Raw genomic sequence first — 21,379 nt, forward strand, 5'->3', positions numbered from 1 at the left:
GACACTGACCTTTTTGCTTTATATATTGTCCAGGGCTGCAGTGTGTGTGTTTCTCAGCTTGTCCACAGTTGCCTCTCTGTTGATCAGTACAGTAATGTCCCTCTAGTGGCTTACAGACTGTATCTGATGAATGAGTGCAGGGAGTCTTTACTCTTAAACCCTGACCTGCAAAAAACACAAAACAACACTGTCTAAGAATATATCTCTGCAATGAACAGTACCATTCATAAGAGGGAAAAAACGTCCCTCCCACTAGGGGGTGCCCAAGAGGCTAAGTGGTATGTTCAGAAAGCTCAACAGTAGAGTATATATACATTTTTTTCCCTTTTTCTCAAGGTTTAACACTCCTCAGACAGAAAACATTAGGGATGCTCAAATGGGTACCAGAGTGAAAGTAGGTTAGGGAGCATATCCAGGGGTTAAGCTGGGCTTTGTTTCAAGATGCATCAACATTTAAGTGGTCTTGATTATTTGCCGTTATTTATAACAGTCAGTCAGTCTGCAAAGACAGATTGAGGGTTTTGTACTAAAGTTAACAGCCTGCCATAACTATGATTTCCGCTGTTGCTAAATGTACTCATAGGAACACATTTAAACTAGCTACATACTTAACAAAGGGTGGTTCTTCAAGGGGGCTTTATGAAATTTATAAAAGTAATGGTTCTATGTAGAACCATGTTCATACTTAATAGTTCTACATAGTGTCAAAGAAGAACTCTATTTGGTGCTATTTTGGTGCTATTTTGGAACATTTTCATCATTTCATCATTTACTTTATTACTTTACTTCACTAAAGAACAATTGAAGAACCATCTTTTTTTTAGAAGTGTTGCTATTAGTATCTGTAGATTAATATCACTAATCAGCTCCATCATCAATTGGTTAAATTGGTAAGTGGTGTTAGGTGGGAATGGTGGGGTTTCAGTAGCTTGAAAAAGTAGATGTTAGATGGCTCATCATTGTTTGCAACAAATTATTTGGCTGGTTTTAAGGCTTTAGTGTAAATGTCTTACCTAAATTAGACTGACATTTTAATATTTTTAAGGCCTAGATTCTTTTTTTATTATTATTTTTACCCGATTTTCTCCCCAATTTAGTCGTCTCCAATTCCACCCGCTAGTTAGGACTCCCCCAATCAGACGATACTATCAACGCTAGGAGGGTGAAGGCTAACACAGGCTTCCTCCGAGACCTGTGAAGCGCCACCGCTTCTTTTCGACCTGCCGCTCACGCACCGTCACTGGACAGCTAACCGCGCTCGGAGGAAAGCGCCAACCGCCAGATCTGTTACGTCAGCTAACAGACGCCTGCGTTGACTAGCATCGCAAGTATATCTTTCATCTTTTTAGTACACGATCACATAAGGGTCTGTATTAAAACGACAAACCTACCAGAATCACACACTGTGCAATTAAAGCATTTCGCGAGGCCGTTGGGCACATCAGTGTAAGCTGATATAGGACACGGAACACAAGCAGGGGTGTCTTCAGTGCAGCGCTTATAAACACAGTATCCTAAAAAAAAACAGAGCTGACAATGAGCTGACAAAAAGTTTTAACGTAAAAGTTGGGCAAATACCAAATTTAGACACTTTTCCACTTACCCTAGATGAACCAAATCAACAATGTGGGAACCAAATGTTTGGTTCCCACATTGTTTGCTTCTTTAGTTTAGTCCTGGAGCTATAAGGCTACATTTAAAAAGTCTTTTTCCATAAACACGTTTTCTAAACTTCTTAACCCACTCAAGCTGCATCCCGGTCTTCATTAAGGTCACACAGACTTGCTGATGTGGTTCAGAGCAAAGCATGACTTACTGTGAACTATAACAATGAACAACACTTCACCATGTAGCTAATCACTGTGGGCAGCTATTTTAGACAACACCTTGTCCTGTTTTGCTCATTTTTATAGCTCACAGAAAGTCATACTGTGTCCTAAACCACATCAACAAGTTTGCACGACCATAATGAAGACCTGGACATGGTTTCACTCACTTAAGAGTTTCATGAATGTGTTTACAGAAAAGATTACAACTTCTAGAAAAGATTTGGATGATGACTTCTAGTGTTTGTTAACAAGACCTGGGTGACTGACTTCTAGTACTATTAGCCATGTTAGCCTTATAACTCCAGTGCTTTTGACATAAAATATGTCTTAGAGGATTGACTACATCTGGGGTGTAGAACTGTGTAAATTTGATTGTTCGACAAAATATTCCCTTTATCCAGTTCCATTTAAATATGATACAGAACAATGACTGAATTTGTTCTAAATAACTCTAATGTATGTTACTAAAATAAAATTTTATTCTAAATATTTGATTTAATCATGATGGTATGCTCACTCAATGCAAAGAGCAGCTGGTGTTTTCAAATAGTGCAAAAAATAAAACCTCAACCAAAAGGTTTTGAAAATACAGTGATATATTAAATGTGTGCTCACACTCATTGTGTGTTGTTTAGCTGGGTGTGGTGGCTTTCTCACAGATTTATACAATGTAGTTTTAAACTTGTTCTCTGGTTGCCCGGCCGGGAATCGAATCTAGGCCATTCTCACTGTGAGGCAACAGTGCTACCCACTGCGCCACCGTGCTGCCATAGTAATCATTACATCATTCATTCCTCTCATTTTACACATTATTCCACTGTCTCTCTCCCATTTAGCCCCACTTCTTCAAAAGTTCAAAACGGTACCTTATTTAAAGATAAAATCCTATTTTTGGAACAGTAAACAGCTTTTAAACCACTCCATGGATGAGCGTTACCAGCAGACTGAGAGTGTACTTTCTGTTTATCTTATCTCCAAAGAGAGCACATCCGCATTCTGTCTACACACTGCTTCATTAAAAAAACACATAGTCCAGAGTGCAGAGTCCAGACCAGCGCACTTTTTTGATATTGGTAGAAAAATATTAGAGTCATTCAACTTAAACTTGTAACTGAGTTGCAAATAAATCTTAAACTGAAACTTTGCTTGTTTGCAAAAAGTTATTTCATAGCTACTCAGTTCTACCTAATGGAAATTGTTTGCCTTCAGTGTTTTGTGCTTATGATAATTTTAATAGACATCAGTATCAGACTAAATAATCACATTGTATTAAAATATTGGTGTTACAAGAGTGACACTAGAGTATCTTCACCTAAAATGAGTTAATGAAGCAAGAGTCTTGTTACAAAAACGGTAGTAGGACATTAGAGTCATAATTAATCTTTTAGTACTTTTTTTGAAACTGAAGTACATTTGAAGGTAAATACTTTTGTACTTTTACTCAAGTGGAGGTCTAAAGGGAGGACTTCTACTTTTACTGGAGTAATATTTTACCTTGGGTATCTCTACTTTAACTCAAGTACATGGTTTGTGTACTTCGTCCACCACTGATTACTTCACAGTTCCAAAAGAAGGTTCATCTCTCCTCCAGGTCTCGTGCTTTTTGTTAACATTGATGTTACTGTGGTGGGTGTTATCTTGGAATGAAATGACATTAATGTCATATGAATAATTTCACAGAGTCCAATGTTATGTTCATCCCTCTTCCTTGTTTTTTTTCATTGTCTTGTTGAAATTACATGCTGGCACTATCAGAATCTTAAACCAAAATAATACCTACAGGTTCCTCCTCTAATGCAGTGTCTTTACTTCTAAATGTGTGATCCTTTCCAGCTAATTGAGAAGCTATTAGATTTATCTAACACAGATTTAAAATTACAATATTATAATAACATCAATGAAACTTTTGTTCAGTGTTTAGTTAAATAAATATGAAACTCTTGCTCTGCACCTTGGACAATTATAGGTTTAATTTTGTAAACCAAACTATTGTGGGAAAATCATGACAGATCAGTAATCATAGTGACATTTAACCAGTGAACACTCACTTCGAATGTGGATGACAGATCTGAAGAGAGCCGTCCAAGTAGGTATGATTTGAACTTACAGCACATTCAGTATCTTTAAATGCTGTTTCTGCAAACATACCCAGTTCTGCTCAGTCACAGAGAATAAAGTAGCTGTTTCTGCAAACTAGTCATTTAAAGGGTCCGTGTATCATAGAAAACCCACCTTTAAATAAAAAGTGTAATGTTCATTTTTTTGTGGTTTTTTTATATATTTCTAGCAGTCAGAAAGTTAGTCAGGGGGGTAGCCCAAGATCCAAGGACCACTGGAAAATAGCTCTGGAAAGACCTGGAAGCAGCTAGTAAATTCACTAAGAAAACAATAGGTAATGCACTCACTCCAGAAGGTTTCATTACTGAAGAAACAGCATATTGAAGCTTGTTTGAAGTTGCTACAGAACATTTGGAGAAGCCTGTAGATTACTGAGAGAATCTACTGTGGTCAGACAAGACAAAAATAAAATGTTTTAACAACAATATAATGTGCTATATCTGCATATGAACCTAAAAATACCATTACAGTTTCTATAGCAGTGTTGTGTTTTGAGTTGATACCAATGTCTCCTTTAAATTTCATGTGAATAGCAGAAACCCTGAAACTTTAACAGTGTTTTCATTCTGTGTCATATGGGCCCTTTAAGCTTACTTTATAAAAGCTCAGTTTTGTTTTAGTGGGGGCACAAACAGATCAACACACTGAGGAGAAAGTGTGACCAGTCGTATTTTGGAGCTTATAAATGGATAAAACCATGATAATGATTACAGTATAGATTTCTCAATATTAAAGAGTAGCTCATCAAACTTCATACAACATACAAAAAATCCACTGTAATCTAAAATTTACAAATACACATAGGCAGCATAAATAGACTTACTTAGATTATTTATTCATACAGGTTTAACATGAGTATTCTGTAAATATGTCTAACATGTCTCTGTTCATTATCTCATTAATGTAACACCGCAAAACCCATCAGACAGTGTCACGGAGCTGTTAGCAGCCTGTATCTACTACATTTATTTAGTTTGCACATAAATAAAAAACAAACAATGTGCGTTCAGTTAAAAATGAAACATGACTATGATTAAAAGAAAACGAGAGAACGAATTAGAAAGTTGTGATCAAGACGTCACAGTGTAAACTGAAAGGAAACTGTTTCTGTTGTGCAACAGATTTTAAAGGAATGCATCAGGCTGACTGTCAAACAGCTCCCTCATCCCTATATAGGGCACTGTGTGAGTTCATCTGGCTTCTTCACCCAAACAGTTCATTGTAAGTCCAGTAGTAAATTGTGCACAAGTGGCTGAATCCTTGGCAGCTCTTTGTTAGGCATAACTTTTAAGACCAATGTAGTGTACTAGTGACCATCACAAGCAGCATGTGAAGGTCAGTAAAACTGAATTCTGCATTACTAGAACTGCACCACTGTACGTGTATATAAATACAGGTAAAGTAAGCAAAGATAAATGCTCATGTGCCAAAGATTTAGTAAAGTACATAAAGATTCTATTAATTAGCTATGATGCCAGAGAAAAGGCACATCATTATGAGTAATATTGTATCAGTAAAGTCAAAAAGTCATATTTTAGTTAATGGTATGAGCTTAAAATACATAAACATCTTTTTCACTCAATCACAACAAGTTAGCAAAAAAAGATTAATATGGCTATTATTAGAATCAGATTTTCTCCACAGTATCCAAATGGAAAATGCACTAGAATAGTACTAGACAGAAATAACACAAATATATATATATATATATGAGCAATGAGCAATGAGCAATAATATATATATATATATATATATATATATATATATATATGTATATATAATACATATATATATATATATATATATATTATATATATATATATTGCTCATTCTTGCCATGTAACAGCAGTGATAGCTTACCTATCTTTAACATTTTTACTGAGACTGCAAGTTTAGACTGCAGGATTGCCAGAGCTTCTTGTGTTCAGGCATGACTGATCAGACTCCTCACTAAGGGAAAAAGATTGATTAGTTCCTCTCTCCTGGTGATTCAGAGCAATACTAGCCAATGATGGATGTCTTTTAGGTCACATGTATACAACTGAACAGTCAGCGCTCTCTAGAATTTATTTTCTGTCCATATCAAATGTGAATTCAATGAGGAGATCATAGTTTTATGAATTACCAATCCATAATTATATTTGTAGATTAGATTAGTGTCATTATAACCTAAGTTTAGATTAGTGTCACTGTATCCTAACATTTTTGGAGGTCTCTCATATTGCAACTTTACCATTGCAATACTATTACTATTGCAATATCACTGCTGTCAGAACAAACATATCTCCAAAATGGTAACTTTTAGGAGAAGGAAAAAAACATATTGTTAATGTAAGTCAAAAGAACCAGACTTCTTTCCAAATTAATTTTGGGCCATTTCTTTTGGTCTATTCATTATGAAATGTACACACAATGTAAAGGGCAATAGGCATTTTCAAACATGGAAATACATTTTGTTTCGACAGCAGTGATATTCATAAATATATATAAATATAATTATAGGCTACAATTGTCTGTTGTGTAATTGAAAGTTAGTGGCATAATCAGGGACAACATGCAGTCATTTTCTTTGATAGCTTATTTAGACCTGGTATTGGACGTCTATTCCTCCTCACTTTTGTTTAAATGTCATATTAGCAGATCGTGATCCACAGTCATTCTTACTGCAGGTTTTAGAAAAGTCAAATATTGTTTCTACAGCAGTGTTTCCTCTGTATATCATCTAATAGGGCGGTTCTCAATGATTATTAAATTATTACAGTTCTTAAATTTAAATGATTTTGCTTTACATTAAAATCTTGTGACAGTCCTACTGACAATACAGAGCAACAGTCAGCATGAAACTGCAGTACATCTCCTCCATTTTCTAATTCTTTGCTCTATCCAGCAAAAAGGTCAACACAGATTGCCATTCCAGCTACATTAAAGATCATATGGAGTGCATGAAACACAGGAGAGTATGAGTTTAGCCTCCTTTTAGCTGGGAACGACCCCTACATTTCTGTTTATTTTTCACAGAGATTGACTTCTTGTTATCGATTAATGTTGGTTGGGCAGTGGCAAATGTCTGCACTTGACATTTTGTCTTCTATTTAGTCACACAGGTAGTCTAGGCTCCTTCTAGCCTCAACACAAGAAATCGCAGTAGTTGATTGAAATGTTGGTGAGTCAAATATTTTCTTGACTTATTGCTATATTTACAATTGTTACGCCTTTGTAGCAGAAATTCTTCTATTAATAAAACTATAACTGAACTAGAATGCCATTTAATTCTTAAGAATTGTTCTTGTTTTTTCTTCTGCTCATATACTGAATAAGATACAATTTCTCTCGTGGTACTGCTGACTGTGTGACAAAGTAACATAGTAGATATTTTGAGTGATTTGCTTGTGCCTGGAAAGATAGCACATTAATTTTTAATAAAATGTTCAAACTTGGGATCATTTAAGCACCACTGGGGTTTTTGTTGTTATTATCGTTTCGATAAAAAAAGCACATATCACTATTTATAACTGAATAAATGTTTTTGTCTGAAATACACTGTATGTCCAAAAGTTTTTAGACACCTGCTCATCCAATGTTTGACTTGAAACCAAGGGTATTAATAGGGAGTTTGCCCTTCCAGTAACTGCCAGTAGTCTTATGGGAAGGATTTACATTAGATATTGCAATATTGTTGTGCGGATTTCATTGCAATCAGCCACAAAAGCATTAATGAGGAAAGGTACTGATGTGGGATTAGTTCTGGATCACCTCATCCTAAAGGTATTAGATGGAGCTAAACCACTCCAGAGAACACAGTTAGGCATCATGACCTTAGGCTCTTGTGTGGCTGCTCCACAGCACCCCACTCTATTGGTAATGATTTTCTATGTAGATTATATAAGCTATGCATATGCAAATGATTGCCTCAGCATGAGCAATAGGATCAGCAATAGGAGCACCTTCACTACTTCAACAGTAGCTGAATTCACTACACAGAAGGGTTGTCTGGATATTTTTGGACATATAGTGTATTAGAGATGTTTAAATGGAATGATAGACCATAAGGGCAAAAATATTATTATTCTCTAATAGCTTTTAATCTTGCTAACAACACAATTACAATTAGTATTTTCTTAGGTTGCCAATGCTTGAGATAAATTTTTCTCTACCTATGACTGCTGTTTCACTTGGTTCTTTCATGTATTTTATAAGACATAAAAGACTTGATTAATCAAATGCAGAATAGTTACTTCCTGGGAATTTCCACAGCCCGAGGATGCATGTTATTATTATTATTATTATTCATAATGATACATGTTTATCATAACACTTAATTGTGTATTTTTGTGAGCAAGTACAAGCAGAAAAAAATGCAGCCAGTAATGTACATGTTCTCCTCAGGTCTAATCAGACTGCATAAGTTCACAGTTCTAACAGAAGTAAATCCTTATCCATGTTTTTACCTGTCTGGAGGATTAGTCAACATTGGCATCACTGATGAGAGCGCTGTCTTCATGAAAAAAGAAAAATCAATTACAGTCATTTTATAGGATTCATTTTAATCACAGAATCACATGTAGTGTAGTGTTCTTGAATCACTTAATTAAGACTTAAATAAGTAGTCACACCAAAACAGCACTTACAGATTCCTGAAATCCAGTTTCCTCTATTGGAATCATGTGGTTCTCAGCTAGCTGAGTCTTAAACCAGTCTGAAAACACATTTTAACAACATGTACACTTTAAAATAAAAATCAAACATCAAAGCTAGACATATTTCTTTATAAATGGTACGGTAATGAATGTATGTATGTATAGTATGAAACCCTTACCTCGACATGAGAAAGTCTTATGTTTGACTTTGAAAAACACAACAACTACAGCAACAATGACAACAAAAACTACAACTCCAGCTATTAGAGCAGCTGAAGTTTTATTTCCACATTCAGCATCAGAAGAACGTGTTCCTGCCTTTATTTCTGTGAGTCCCAGACCTTCACATCTGTCAGAGTCAAATAGAGGAGGAAGTAATGATTTCTTTCTGTCTAATTCATCAGAAACATTATGGAAATGATCTAGATCCCAGTGAGAGTGTGTCCAGCACAATTACTAATTCCTCACACCTGAATCAACTCTGTGATTTATTATCAGTTTAGTATGTGTATTAAAGCAGAGAAATCACCAAACTGTGCTGGATAACTTAACAGCAAGGACCAGAATATCTATGTTTTAATGAATTTTCATAAATCATGTTTCTTTATTGTACATTTCAGGTAATATCAATCAAGTTGGGTTGTTTTGATTAAGTAAAAATAACTTAACAAATACAGGCAACTTACAAAATTATACTTTGTTGATTTTTTAAAATTAATTATTATTATTTTTTTTTTGGCAAAAGCAGATAACTCCAATTGTAACTTCATGTTTCAGAGTTAAAAAATTAATTTAATGGATACAAGTTTCTTTTAAGTGCAGTAATTAACATTCTTTAACACAGAACAAGTAGGTAAAGTGCTGAAAATTGCAAAAAAAACCCCCAAAAAAACAGCCCATTAATGGGCAGTATTAAACATCTGTAAGATCAGACCTCAGAAAACCCTAAAGGTGAATCTCAAATGGCCCACTGCTCTCTATATAGTGCACTATTTATGAAATGTTCACACATGTTTTACACCAAAATATTGCACTTCATGTCCAGTATGGAATTGTGGGCACATGGCTGAATCCAAAGTGGTTCTTTGTTAGACATACTGTGCACTGTTTAAATGCAGTAGCCGTTATTTAAAGATCCAAGGACTGCACTTTGTAGGGAGAAGGGAGCAATTTGAGATTATACCTGTTGTGTCACCTGACCGGAATATTGCACGCTGATTCGCTGAATGGATTTATCAAGTTCTGGAAGAGAACAGCGCTGGCCTTTGACTGTTTCTGCTGTAAACATGAAGTGGTCGTGCCTTGACAATAGACAATAACGGCTTTTGTGAGAAAAAATGTTTCTGAGGCTTTAGAATGCGCTATTTTGAGAATAACTCACAGGCAGCTTTTTTTAAGGATGGTGTTAATCGTTTATTATGGTGTTTAGAAATGAACTCTTAAAATGTTCCCTCAGTTAGTGTAGTGATGATGTTGAGTAGAGCATGTCATTCCAAAATCTCTCTTAAGTGTTCAACTGGGTTGAAATCTGATGATTGCATATGCTTTAAATATTGTTCACATTCATCCAGCCGTGGTAGCAAAATGCTGCCCACAGCATAGATCTTTTTGCTGCCCCACCTTGATTCGAACTAGAGATCATTCACTGATCTGAATAATCATTCAGTGACACTAAAAAACTGAACACTCACTTTGAATGTGGTTGACAAATATGAAGAGAGCCGTTTGAGAAGGTACCATCTGGACATTCAGCACATTCAGTATCTTTAGATGCTGTTCCTGTAAACATAGAAGTTCTGCTCAGTCACAGAGAATTAAGTGGAATAACCTGTAATCCAGTCATTGAAAGAGGAAAGTGCATAAAGTGTTACTGAAAAATATCTGTGTATGCAGATGTGTTACACCAACCTCTTTGCTTTATATATTGTCCAGTGCTGCAGTTTGTGTGTTTGTCAGCTAGTCTACAGCTGCCTCTGTACTGATCAGTACAGTAATATCCATCTAGTGGCTCAAAGACTGTATCTGATGCCTGAGTACAGGCTGTGTTTTCTCTTAAACCCTGACCTGTGAACAACACAAAGAGACCACAACATATTTAAAACGTATAGTACTACTACTACTACTACTACTACTACTAATAATAATAATAATAATAATACATATTTTTATGCAGACATTTTAATTTTAATGACAAAATTTCTAAATGCTCCACACAGGAATATAAGTAAAACATCAGAAAGATAAAAAACTCTACCTCTACATTAAAATAATAAAATAACAGCACATTTACAAGCAGGAGAAAAAGAGACACAAAATGTCTAGGAATATGCTAGCCTAAACAAATATTTAAATAATATTAATTGTTTTTAATTTATATTTAAAAACACCTATTGAGCCTACATTCCTAATATTTCCCAGAATGCTATTCTAGAGTTTAGGAACAGAGACTGTTTCACCAACTGAGCTATAAGTGTTACTAAGTGTTTGCAGTAAATGTAACTATAAAGGACATGTTTTGAAGTTGACTTATAAAGGACAGACTTACTTTGTTCACACATTGTACAGTTGAAGCATTCAGTGAGGCCGTTGGGTGCATCAAGGAAAGTTGAGTGAAGGCATGGAACACAAATAGGGACTGTATCTTCAGTGCAGTGCGTATAAACACGGTGTCCTAAAGAGAAACAAACCAACGCAGTCATGATGAGACAATTGAAATTGTTTTGAATAATATTGTTTTGGGAGAGCATTTTTTGTATCATGTGCATCATCGCTTTTATCAAAACCTCATGTCTCATATAGAGAGATTTATAGAGGAAGGAAAAAAATAGTTCTTAACTTTAATGTCATTTCTATATTTCCATATTGTTGCTGCCCAAAGAAAACAAGTATCTCCTAAATATAAAGTTTACAGGAGAATGCGAAGTAGGTTCTTTAAACTCAATTTAAAGAGATTTCATTCTGAGCATTTTGATTGGTCCAATCATCATGAGATTCTAACACAACACGATGTAAAGGAGAGCTGCTGTGTTCCAGTGATGTAGAAAATCGAAAAATGTGACAGTGAAGCTGTGTTAATGTAAAGAGATTTTATTCTGGACCATTTCTATACAGATTGAGTAGTATTAGTGTTGTAGTCAAGACCATTAGAAGCAAGTCTGAGTCAATTTTATGTGTTGTACAAAATAACACTGAATAATATATAGCCTAAAAATATTAATAATTATTATTTTAGTTTTAGTGCAGCTTGGCATTGTATGTAATGGTAAGATTTTTCTGTTCTATTCTTTATTCCCTTCTGCTCTAAAACTTGTTCAGAAGTCACCTCAATGAGCAGTGAACTGATTTTGTCATGTAGAAACACGTAAACTGTTGTATTTTTGTTAGTAGATATTGTTGATATTCAATAATGCTGGAAAACCAGTTACCTCAGATGAAGGCATTAAACTTGACAGTTCTAGCGAACAAGTCCACCATACCCCAAGACCGAGTCCAGTCAAGATTCGACTCAAATATTACAACACTATGTGGTATGTAACACTGTTGAAGTTTTAAATATTACGATTACAGCTACAAAGACAGCTGTTTTAAATACGCTAGTTCTGTAATGTCACAAAAACCAGCTCATTTACATACATCCTTCTATTCAGCTGACAACAGTTGAGTTTATGTTATAAGAACTGCACAAAACAGGGCAGCCTATATATATATATATATATATATATATATATACAGAGTCAAGGAGAAGTTGGAAAATTGTCATGTAAAATACATTTTTGATCCACAAAATCACAGAAATGTGGGCCTCTTACCTCGTGCACACATGGGACAACATTCTCCATCTACCTCATACTCAGTCCAGGCACACATGCAAAAACAGTGTTCAAAATTTGAGGAAAAAAAAGTAGCAAAAATAAAGATGATCTGCAAACCAGAGATCATAATAAAAGTACTGATTCAGTCTCTTCTAGTAAAGAATGCAAAATGTTTCTCCTGCACATTTCATCTTTCTTGCTTCAGTAGCTTTAGATCATCTGCAAAATTATTTTTGTTTGTTTCACGCAGATGCCAGTTCTGCAGGTAGATCAACAAGAAAACATCGTATTTCAGTTTTTTCTAAAGCAGCTTGTCTTCTCTGTCCATTAATTCCTTGTCCAGGTTTTCAATTTCTTAGAGAAGAATCTGAAATGAAAGAGCAAACATTTTATGGTATTTGGCTGAAATAATTTTGGATTAAATCAACAACCAAGAGATCAGTTTTGAGTCTGAATGTGCAGCTTCATGAATGGTATTCTGATATATTCTAGTGAAACAGATTACAAATATAATTCTATTACAAAAACAACAGAAAAATATTAGATAATTGGTCTCACTGGGACAGACAGTCAGCTCTCCAAAATTTCTGCACGTGTGTTATATAAATACATTATTAGAGGATATAGCCTGAACTGAAAATGCAAACTTTTTTAATCTGTCACAAATGAATAACAACGAGGTGATTAATTTTGAGCTTAAAGTAACTTGTCTCATTTCTCATTCTCTCTGTTGTGGACTGATATTTCTTGATCTGATATCAACTGACTACAACTGTTTGAAACACAGTCTTTACTCTGTAAAAATAGGAATATTAGCAACAGTTCAAACAAGTGGGAGAAATGCACTAAAAATCCATTAAGCAACATATAAATACTCTAACATGATGTCACTTAAATAAAAGTAAAACTGATCCATTCTAAAATTTTGGAAAAAAAGAAACTAGTATCTTATGTCATTCCCACTTTAATACTGAAAGAAAAAGTAAAGGCCAACTCAATACCCTATCTTTTAGGTTCAGTAAATCGAATTTAGATAATATTTGTGTTCAGTGATCTTCAGCAGAGTAATCACAATGCCTTATGATCATTTTAGCAATATGCCATGGTTGGTATGGTATAATGGGTAACACCTTTGCCCTCCATGCTGCAGACAGGGGGTTCAATCCTCTGTCCAGGCAATGCTTTAACAATAAGAGCCCTTCTGTAAGTAATTTATTTAAATTGACTGTGTGTGTACAGTCACGACTACGATTTAGTCATTAACATTTCTTTTTAGTAAATTCACTGTAAAATGTTTATTGAATTGTTTGAAATATATCATCAGAAACAGGATGTTTCTGAAAAAGATGTATCTGAAAAAAAGAAACACAAAACTGCAAAAAAAAAGTTGCAAAACTGTGGTTTTAAACAACTTTGTGGTTTTAAACATTTTGAACATTTTGCTGTCACTAATGATTCTTTCTGTATTTTACAGCTTTCAGCGTTACTGTCTAACTGCCTGATCATCAGCAGACAACAGATCATGAGTTCAGCCCCTCAGTCTGTCTCCCGTTTAGTTCAGCTTCTCCAAAAGCTCAAAACCGAAGCACTGTTTGAATCTGAAATGTCTTTTTGAGGAATAAACAGCTTCGTACTTTCGGTTTTGTTGGGTCTCGTCTCCGAGCAGAGGTCAAGCATATTTGTTAGTCTACGTATCCTGGTTTTCAGACACAGCGGAGAGGATACAGAGCGCTGGACGCCCATTAAATATCTATTCATTGTGTTCAGAACTGAAATAATCGAGAAGAAAAATTCTTTCCTTTTTCTGTTTAAAAAATTACGGAGCCCCTAAGGGGCGGTGGTTTAAAAAAAAAGTTAATGACATTGCATTCCCTTGCAAATGTTTTGCGTTCCCTCGCAAATATTTTGCTTTCCCTCGCAAATGTTTTGCGTACCCTTGCAAATAAAATGCGTTCCCTCGCAAATGTTTTGCATTACGATGCAACGGTTTGCATTCACAAACCGTAACTGCTGTCCCATAGACTGTTGTTGTGGTAGGAGATTTGGAGTGTACCTAACGTAGCAGTGCATGCTGGGGACTGCAGTGCAGCACATTGTGAATACGACTAATATTAACAGAAAAATTAATTCTTCTGGCCATAGAGGACTGTGTCACGGCCTGATCTGGCCTGCTGGCCTTGTGTTTGACACATGGGCTCTAGTGGAATGTCTTAACTTCTAAAAGTGTGATAAACTATACCTGATTAAGATGCACAGTCTAATTTTAGCACATTGGACAGTCTACATTTCCACATTTAGCATCAGAAAGTGTTCCTGCCTTTATTTCTGTAAGTCCCAAATCTTCAAATCTGTCAGAGTGAAACAAAATTCATGATGACCTAATGTGATTTCTCTCCATCTGGTTCAATAAATTTGAATTATAAAGGGTATCTAGATCAAAGTAGGCAGTCCTGGAGGGGTTCAGTGCAGCACAGTTTAGTGATTTCTCTGCTCAAACAAACCTGATTGATCTTCTTAGTTGATGACCAGATGTAGTAGGTCTGGGCAGAAAAATCACCAAACTGTTCTGGACACTGAACCTCCAGGAACAGAGCTGCTCACTTCTGATCTAGATCCTCTCTAAAATGTAAGAGCAGTCACAGTCTCCCCTATGGCAAGAGGCTGAAAGTTAAAAATGCAACCTAGTGCTAGTAGCATCATGTTAATGGGGGAGACCTATAGCTAACAGGTGAAATAGGATGTGACTGAATGGGGGGCAAAAATGCACTCAAACCTCTACACTTTCTTCCCCCAAGCTGCTGCACTGTGAAAAGTGGAAGAAGGCAAAAGCATATTTGAAGCTGATTTTGCTGATTTTGATCATCTAACTGGTTTATTTTGCTTTGCAATGTTCTTTTCAAATTATTTATCTGAGTTGAATAAAACCAGTTAAATTGCTTGTGACTACATGAAGTAATGTGTTTTAGTATGAAACCATTTTACAGTGTATTATGTGCACACTTGTCTGCTGCTTAAGCTTATATTTAACACCAGAAAATATGTTTTCTTTCATTTTTTAATTGTTTATTGTTATTTGGTAGATGTTTTGTAATCTGGACAGGGTGGTCGTGTGTCGTGTGTGTTGCTGGGCCTAAAACATGCTTTACAATCCAAATATGCCTTTAAGCTTTTTTCTAAATTCAGATTATGATTACTAATACACAAAAACATTACTTTTAAGAATTATGTGTGTTTATAAAGTGTGTTATTTTATATTTAGTCTCAGCATGCAAAACAGGTTATTGTTCATACAATAATATCCATCTAGTGCTCCACAGGCTGTATCAGAAATCTGTGTGCAGGCATTTTTTGCTCTTAAAGCTTGACCTGTGAACAACACAAAATATTCCTTCTATAAAGATTTCTATAAAGAATATGAACATACAAAGCACAGAGAATTATAAACATGCAAGGACAGACTTACCAGGATCACACACTGTACAGTTTATTAGCTATATAATAAAATGATCTTTTACCAATAAAGCTGTAATCCTGGGCGTAGTAAGTATAATTTAATATAATATAATTTAAGTATGATATAATATAATTTAAAGATCATGTTTTAAAGTCTATTTATAAAGGACTTACCAGCATCACACACTGCACAGCTAATGCATTCTGTGAGGCCGTTTGGTGCATCAATGAAAGTTGAATGAAGACATGGAACACAAGAAGTGATTGTATCCTCACTGCAGTGTCTATCAACACGGTTTCCTAAAAAATACAGTCAAAATGAGCTGACAGAACAATGATTTAAAGTTCAATACAATCCTACTATATAAAGGTGGTGCAGCTCCATGACTGAGTTTGTTCTAAATAATTTTAGAAGAACATTTTCTTCACTATATGCACATTATGACTGTTGTAACAATACCCCAAACCTCTGAAATTATATAATGAAACTAAACATTGTTCTTAACTTTAGTGCACATTAATATAAAGAGATTTTAATCCAAGAAACTTTAATCTTTTTATATCAACTCAAACAAAAAACCTGAAAAATATTTATATAAAAGTGATGATATATTTAACCTGCACTCACATTACTGAAAATTAAACTCACTGCATATAAGGCCCCTCTTTCGTTCAAGTTCAAGAGTTCAAGTTCAAAAGGCTTTATTGTCATTTCAACTACATACATGTACACAGTGAAACGAAACAACATTCCTCCAAGATCATGGTGCAACACAGTGTTACTGCTTAGCTGGTTTCACACTTGTAAATACAGATTTGTCTTTCATTTTGCTTCACCATCATAACTTTGCATGAAATCCCACAAGCAACAGCCTTTTGCTCACCAGATGCACATATAGGACATCTTCCATCTGTCTTATATTGAGCCCAGTCACACCTGCCAAAACAGGGTTCAGAAAGAGTTCAGCTGCCAATTGTCCTGAACATGTATTATATAAATAAATTATTATAAAATACTAATAGAGGATAAGCTGAAAAGGAAAGGCAAACATTTTTTAATCTGCCACAAACTGAGGGCAGTCATGGACTGGAGGTTAGGGAAACAACCCTGTCACCAGAAGGTCGCAGGTTCAATCCCCTGAGCTGACAGTAGGTGACTGTAGTGCCCTTGAGCAAGGCACCTAACCTGCAACTGCTCCCCAGGTGCTGTGGATAGGGCTGCCCACCACCCTCACTGCCCCCTAGTGTGTGTGCATTCACTAGTGTTTACGTGTACTGCATGGATGGGTTAAATGTGGAGGTGAACTTTCCCTGTTGTTGGACAAGAAGGGTCATTTAATCTAAATGAATAACAACCAAGTGACAAATATTGAGTTTAAGGAAAGTCTGGCATGAATGTACACTTTGTCTCATTTCTCACTCTCTTTCAAGGATTGTTGTGTGATATTGATATCTGGCATTAAAAATGGTATGGAATTATATATGCATTATTATATAACTGCTTAAACATTATTTACACTGTAGATATAATTATCATATAGAAAGCATTACTTTAAGCAGTATTGTATAGCTCAAACGAGCAGGAGAAATGTATTAAAATCCAAGTAAATACTGTCAGCCTCAGACAGAATTCAGATGCTCTCAGACCACACTTAAGTAAAATGGGTTTATTAACAAAGGGAAGATCTAAAATCAAGGTCAGCCAAAAAACAGCAACAAGGTCAACCCGGAAAGTACAACAATACTGAAAGGGCAAAGCAAAACACAAGGTCGAAAAAAACGAACAAGGCAATGGTCATGCACGATACAGCAATCAGACAGAATAGAAGGCTCGGTAAGGCTCTGACAAAAAAGGCAATACTTCACAAAGAAGCTAAGCTAAAACTGTGGGAGGAAACCTACACAGACACAGAGAGAACATGTCAGTATAACTTCCCTGGCTAAAGGTACTGAGATGTACCCCTGAGGGTACCACCCTAGTGACAAGAGGGGTACTGCCCCAGTGACAGTGTACCTCTATTTTTTGTTGTTGAAATTTCAGAAATGTTAGTATTTGAGAACCAGAATCAGGTCAACTTGAATTTATAAATCAACGTTCTTCATATTTATCGATTTCCTCAGCTTAGTTTAGTCGAAAGCGAAGCGCTGAAGATCTCTTGATGATTAGGCGGTAAAGCAGGGCTGCTAATCAGGTTGCTTCAATTTCTGAGTCTAAGAATGAGTGAAGAGATGAACCCATGATGAGTGACAGTATTTGTGATGATGTAATACATTTCATTCCTTTCAAACCAACATACAAATGAATCAAATAAATTCAAAGCAATTTCTTTTCTAGTAAAGTTTTACTGTGTTGTTAAGCATTTTGATATATTTTCACTGTATCTGTAATTTAGTGTGACTGTACCTGTCTAACTGCCTACAAAGGGGCACTCTGTGATAAATTATAAGCGACCACATTACGTTTCTTTGAGGAAGCCTAAGTTGTATTTTGACTTAGATGCAGCACTAAAATGATATGTTAGGAAAACTTGCAATAAGTTAAGAATCACAGCTACGTAAAAAGCTTGACTGAGCGTATAAACTGTGTTGACGTCCTATTGGTTATTTGAATGAGCTCTTACCTTCGTAGACTTCCTTGAAGAAAACGGTGTGAATAAGGCGGTACTGAAGCGCCCTGTGGAGCAGTGTTCAATCCCTCTCCCGTTAAGCTCAGCTTCTCCAAAACATCCGAACTGAAGTTCCGTTTTTTGTTTAATATATGAATCATATACGGCTCCCGAACAAATCACTGCAACCGGCGGTTCAGACTACGAACGTACTTTCAGTTTCTGATCTGCACTCCCTCATCTCCGAACAGCTTTTTTGACAGCCGCCGCTAGATGTTGCTGCGGTACCGCTGCCGCCATTTCGGACTGAATAGGCCAAAGGGAGCAGCACAGAATCTACAAACAGGTGGATTTAGTCAAAGCCCTTCTGACAAAAGATACACACAGTTGGCCTGGAAAACATGTTATTTACCAGTACCATGGAGATTGTGTGTGCAGGGGAGTGGTGTGTGGCAAGGAGAACTGCATAAAGTCACCCACCTACATGGTTAAACTGTTCACACATAATAGAATTCATCACATATACGCACTCAAAAACAACTAAATCAGAAGCACAATAGGAAATTTCTAAAAATAAGTTAAAAAAAAATCTGTGAATTGTATGGGCGCAGTGGGTAGCGCTCTCGCCCCACAACAAGAAGGGCCTGGGTTCGATTCCCGGCCGGGCGACTAAGATCCTTTCTGTGTGTTTGCACGTTCTCCAGGTGTCTGTGTCATGCAGTCAGACCAATTGGACATGCTAAATTGCCCCTAGGTGTGAATGTGTGTGTATATGTCTGTCTGTCGGCCCTGCGATGGACTGGCGACCTGTCCAGGGTGTATCCTGCCTTCCGCTCAATGACAGCTGGGATAGGCTCCAGCAACCGAGAGGGATAAGTGCTTTAGGTGTGTGTCTAAACTGTATGAGTAGTAGCTAATATTTCTATGTAAATTTAATTTTTATAAGACAGTCCAATGATAGTGACAACGGCGACTAAAGGCAATACGGTTGGATGAGGTCCTCTCATGTTTTTAAAAAGCACTGCGACACCTGATGGGACTGCATCCATAACAATACGAAATTCTCTGAAAGGGACTCTTTTACCATGTCTGTAAAAATGCAGAGTATGTCATTAGGTAACCACCAACCACCGCATCTGCCTATGAAAGTCTGACAATTTCAAAGAGATTTTGTCAGTTTTACAGTCGCACAATTAAACAATCATCATTCAGTGTTTGTTCAAACGCCATCACCATTAGTTGTACAGTATAAAATTATAAGGTTGGTGGAAGAAGAAACAGGTCACTGCCCATTGCAACAGAACAACCAATCAGCTTTCATTTCTTGTCAATGTAAGCTACTGAAGTAAAAAGGGTCAAACAGAACTAACGCGTGATAAACTGAAAGTTAAGAATGTTGTGACAGCGCCCTCTGCTGTTAATCAGAGCATCGCCGCTCTCCAGTTTCAGTTTGTTTCCCAAACGCTTTAGCCGAGCTCGCTAACGTTATTCCTCCTAATAAACAGACACACATTCAGCTCCTCATTATTCACCACCATCACTGTGATATTTTATCATCATTAACACACGAAGGTAATAAGAGGGGACGGTGGAGATCGGGTCTGCAGCGTCTGGGGTTTTAAAAAGCCCTGTTTTCAGTGTAGATAAATGTAACGTCATGATACTAGTTATAGTGTACTGTGGTGCCTGTCACTGCGTAAAGTGATAGAAACAGAGAGTTAAAACAGAAGTTAAGACAGCTCTTAGGTTGTTCTAAAGTTAGGACTGTATGTAGGAAACTGTCTAGTTAGTATGTTTCTGTAATACTGTTTCTTTATCTGGAGTTAGGATGAGATTATGAACCTAAGAACTGTTGTTCTGTAACAGCTTTTCTGGAAATTCTGTCCTAAATGAAGTTGGTATAGTGACTAAAAAGATAAGATTTCAAACTTTAGAGGTTTCTGTAATATGGCCCCTGGTCTACTCTCTAAATAGCGTGTGGCTTCTGTGCAGCGTCTGGGACGCTCACGCAGCCTGTGCGAAACCGCTGACCTATTAATGTGAAATAAAAACCAAGCCGTTCTGCGTCGCTCACACCACGCAGAGGTAGTATGCATGAAAAGCCTGAGTTAGAGTTTGAGTTTGTTTAAATACCAGCTGTAAATAATGCCAGCGCTACTCCTGCAGCTGTGAGCTCAATCTCTGCTCACAGAAACGTTTAGTGTACATACTGCATCGCAGCTCTCCATTTTCTTCATGATTCGGGTTGCAATGAACAATTATTATAAACGGTAGAAGAGAACAGGGCACGACCTAACACATTTTGGTTTTTGCTAAATAATTAAAAAAAAAAAATAAGTTGGAATAATCATGTTTTTATACAAGCAACATATACATCTCTGCTACAAACGAACACTTGAACTTTGTTTTTAGCACCTACTGTTCAGGTACAATTCCACAGAAAATGACAGGAAGCGCAATGTTACAATTTACCGCATGGTTAGGGTTAATTGTAACAGACAGAGGGTTCGTTGATGAATTAGTGCAAAAAAAATCATTCAATTAAATGTTGTAAGAAACAAATACATTTTCCAACCAAACTGCATTATATATTATCTATCTATAAGACAGACAGACAGCTCAATCGATAGATACACACACACACACTAGAAGCTCACACTGATTTTTTGGTTTTTACAGAACGTTGTGGATGAAGCTGAGATTTGCTCCTTTTTCAAATTGCTGCAGTTACATTCTGGCGCATCCCATTCAGTTCCACCTCAAATCCACCTTCCCCTTCACAAACCATGCCCTCGGGCGCGTGCATCCACTCACTGAACAGAGATCAACGCAAAGCAAGACTGGAACTACGGAAAGTGAAAAAGTTTAGGAAATATTAACGTTACATGGCCATTTGTTATTGATTGTGTCCTGTCTGCCATACA

The 21,379-nt window shown here is 36.3% G+C and overlaps 1 protein-coding gene across 1 annotated transcript; it reads right to left on the minus strand.

The window, feature by feature from the left end:
* Positions 1-110: 110 nt before the first annotated feature.
* On the minus strand, positions 111-18,686 carry LOC118814102 (tumor necrosis factor receptor superfamily member 14-like). The gene is made up of 11 exons (XM_036579763.1): positions 18,471-18,686; positions 16,734-16,786; positions 16,024-16,149; positions 12,394-12,763; positions 11,130-11,255; positions 10,493-10,648; positions 10,276-10,363; positions 8,764-8,933; positions 8,576-8,643; positions 8,396-8,442; positions 111-165 (listed from the first exon to the last, which is right to left on the minus strand). Exons 4-11 carry the CDS (start codon positions 12,521-12,523, stop codon positions 111-113), a joined length of 840 nt encoding a protein of 279 aa, XP_036435656.1. The 5' UTR covers positions 12,524-12,763; positions 16,024-16,149; positions 16,734-16,786; positions 18,471-18,686.
* Positions 18,687-21,379: the final 2,693 nt, after the last annotated feature.

The sequence above is a fragment of the Colossoma macropomum genome, unplaced genomic scaffold (genome assembly GCF_904425465.1).
Source record: "Colossoma macropomum unplaced genomic scaffold, Colossoma_macropomum, whole genome shotgun sequence".
Classification (NCBI taxonomy): Eukaryota; Metazoa; Chordata; class Actinopteri; order Characiformes; family Serrasalmidae; genus Colossoma; species Colossoma macropomum.

Coding starts and splice junctions, on each gene's coding strand:
- LOC118814102 (XM_036579763.1), bottom strand. CDS start 12,523: ATGATCTCTGGTTTGCAGATCATCTTTATTTTTGCTACTTTTTTTTCC. Junction 11,256..12,393: donor TTGTCCCATGTGTGCACGAG/GTAAGAGGCCCA, acceptor GTTTCTCTTTAG/GACACCGTGTTTATACGCAC. Junction 8,644..8,763: donor TAAGACTTTCTCATGTCGAG/GTAAGGGTTTCA, acceptor ATGTGTTTTCAG/ACTGGTTTAAGACTCAGCTA.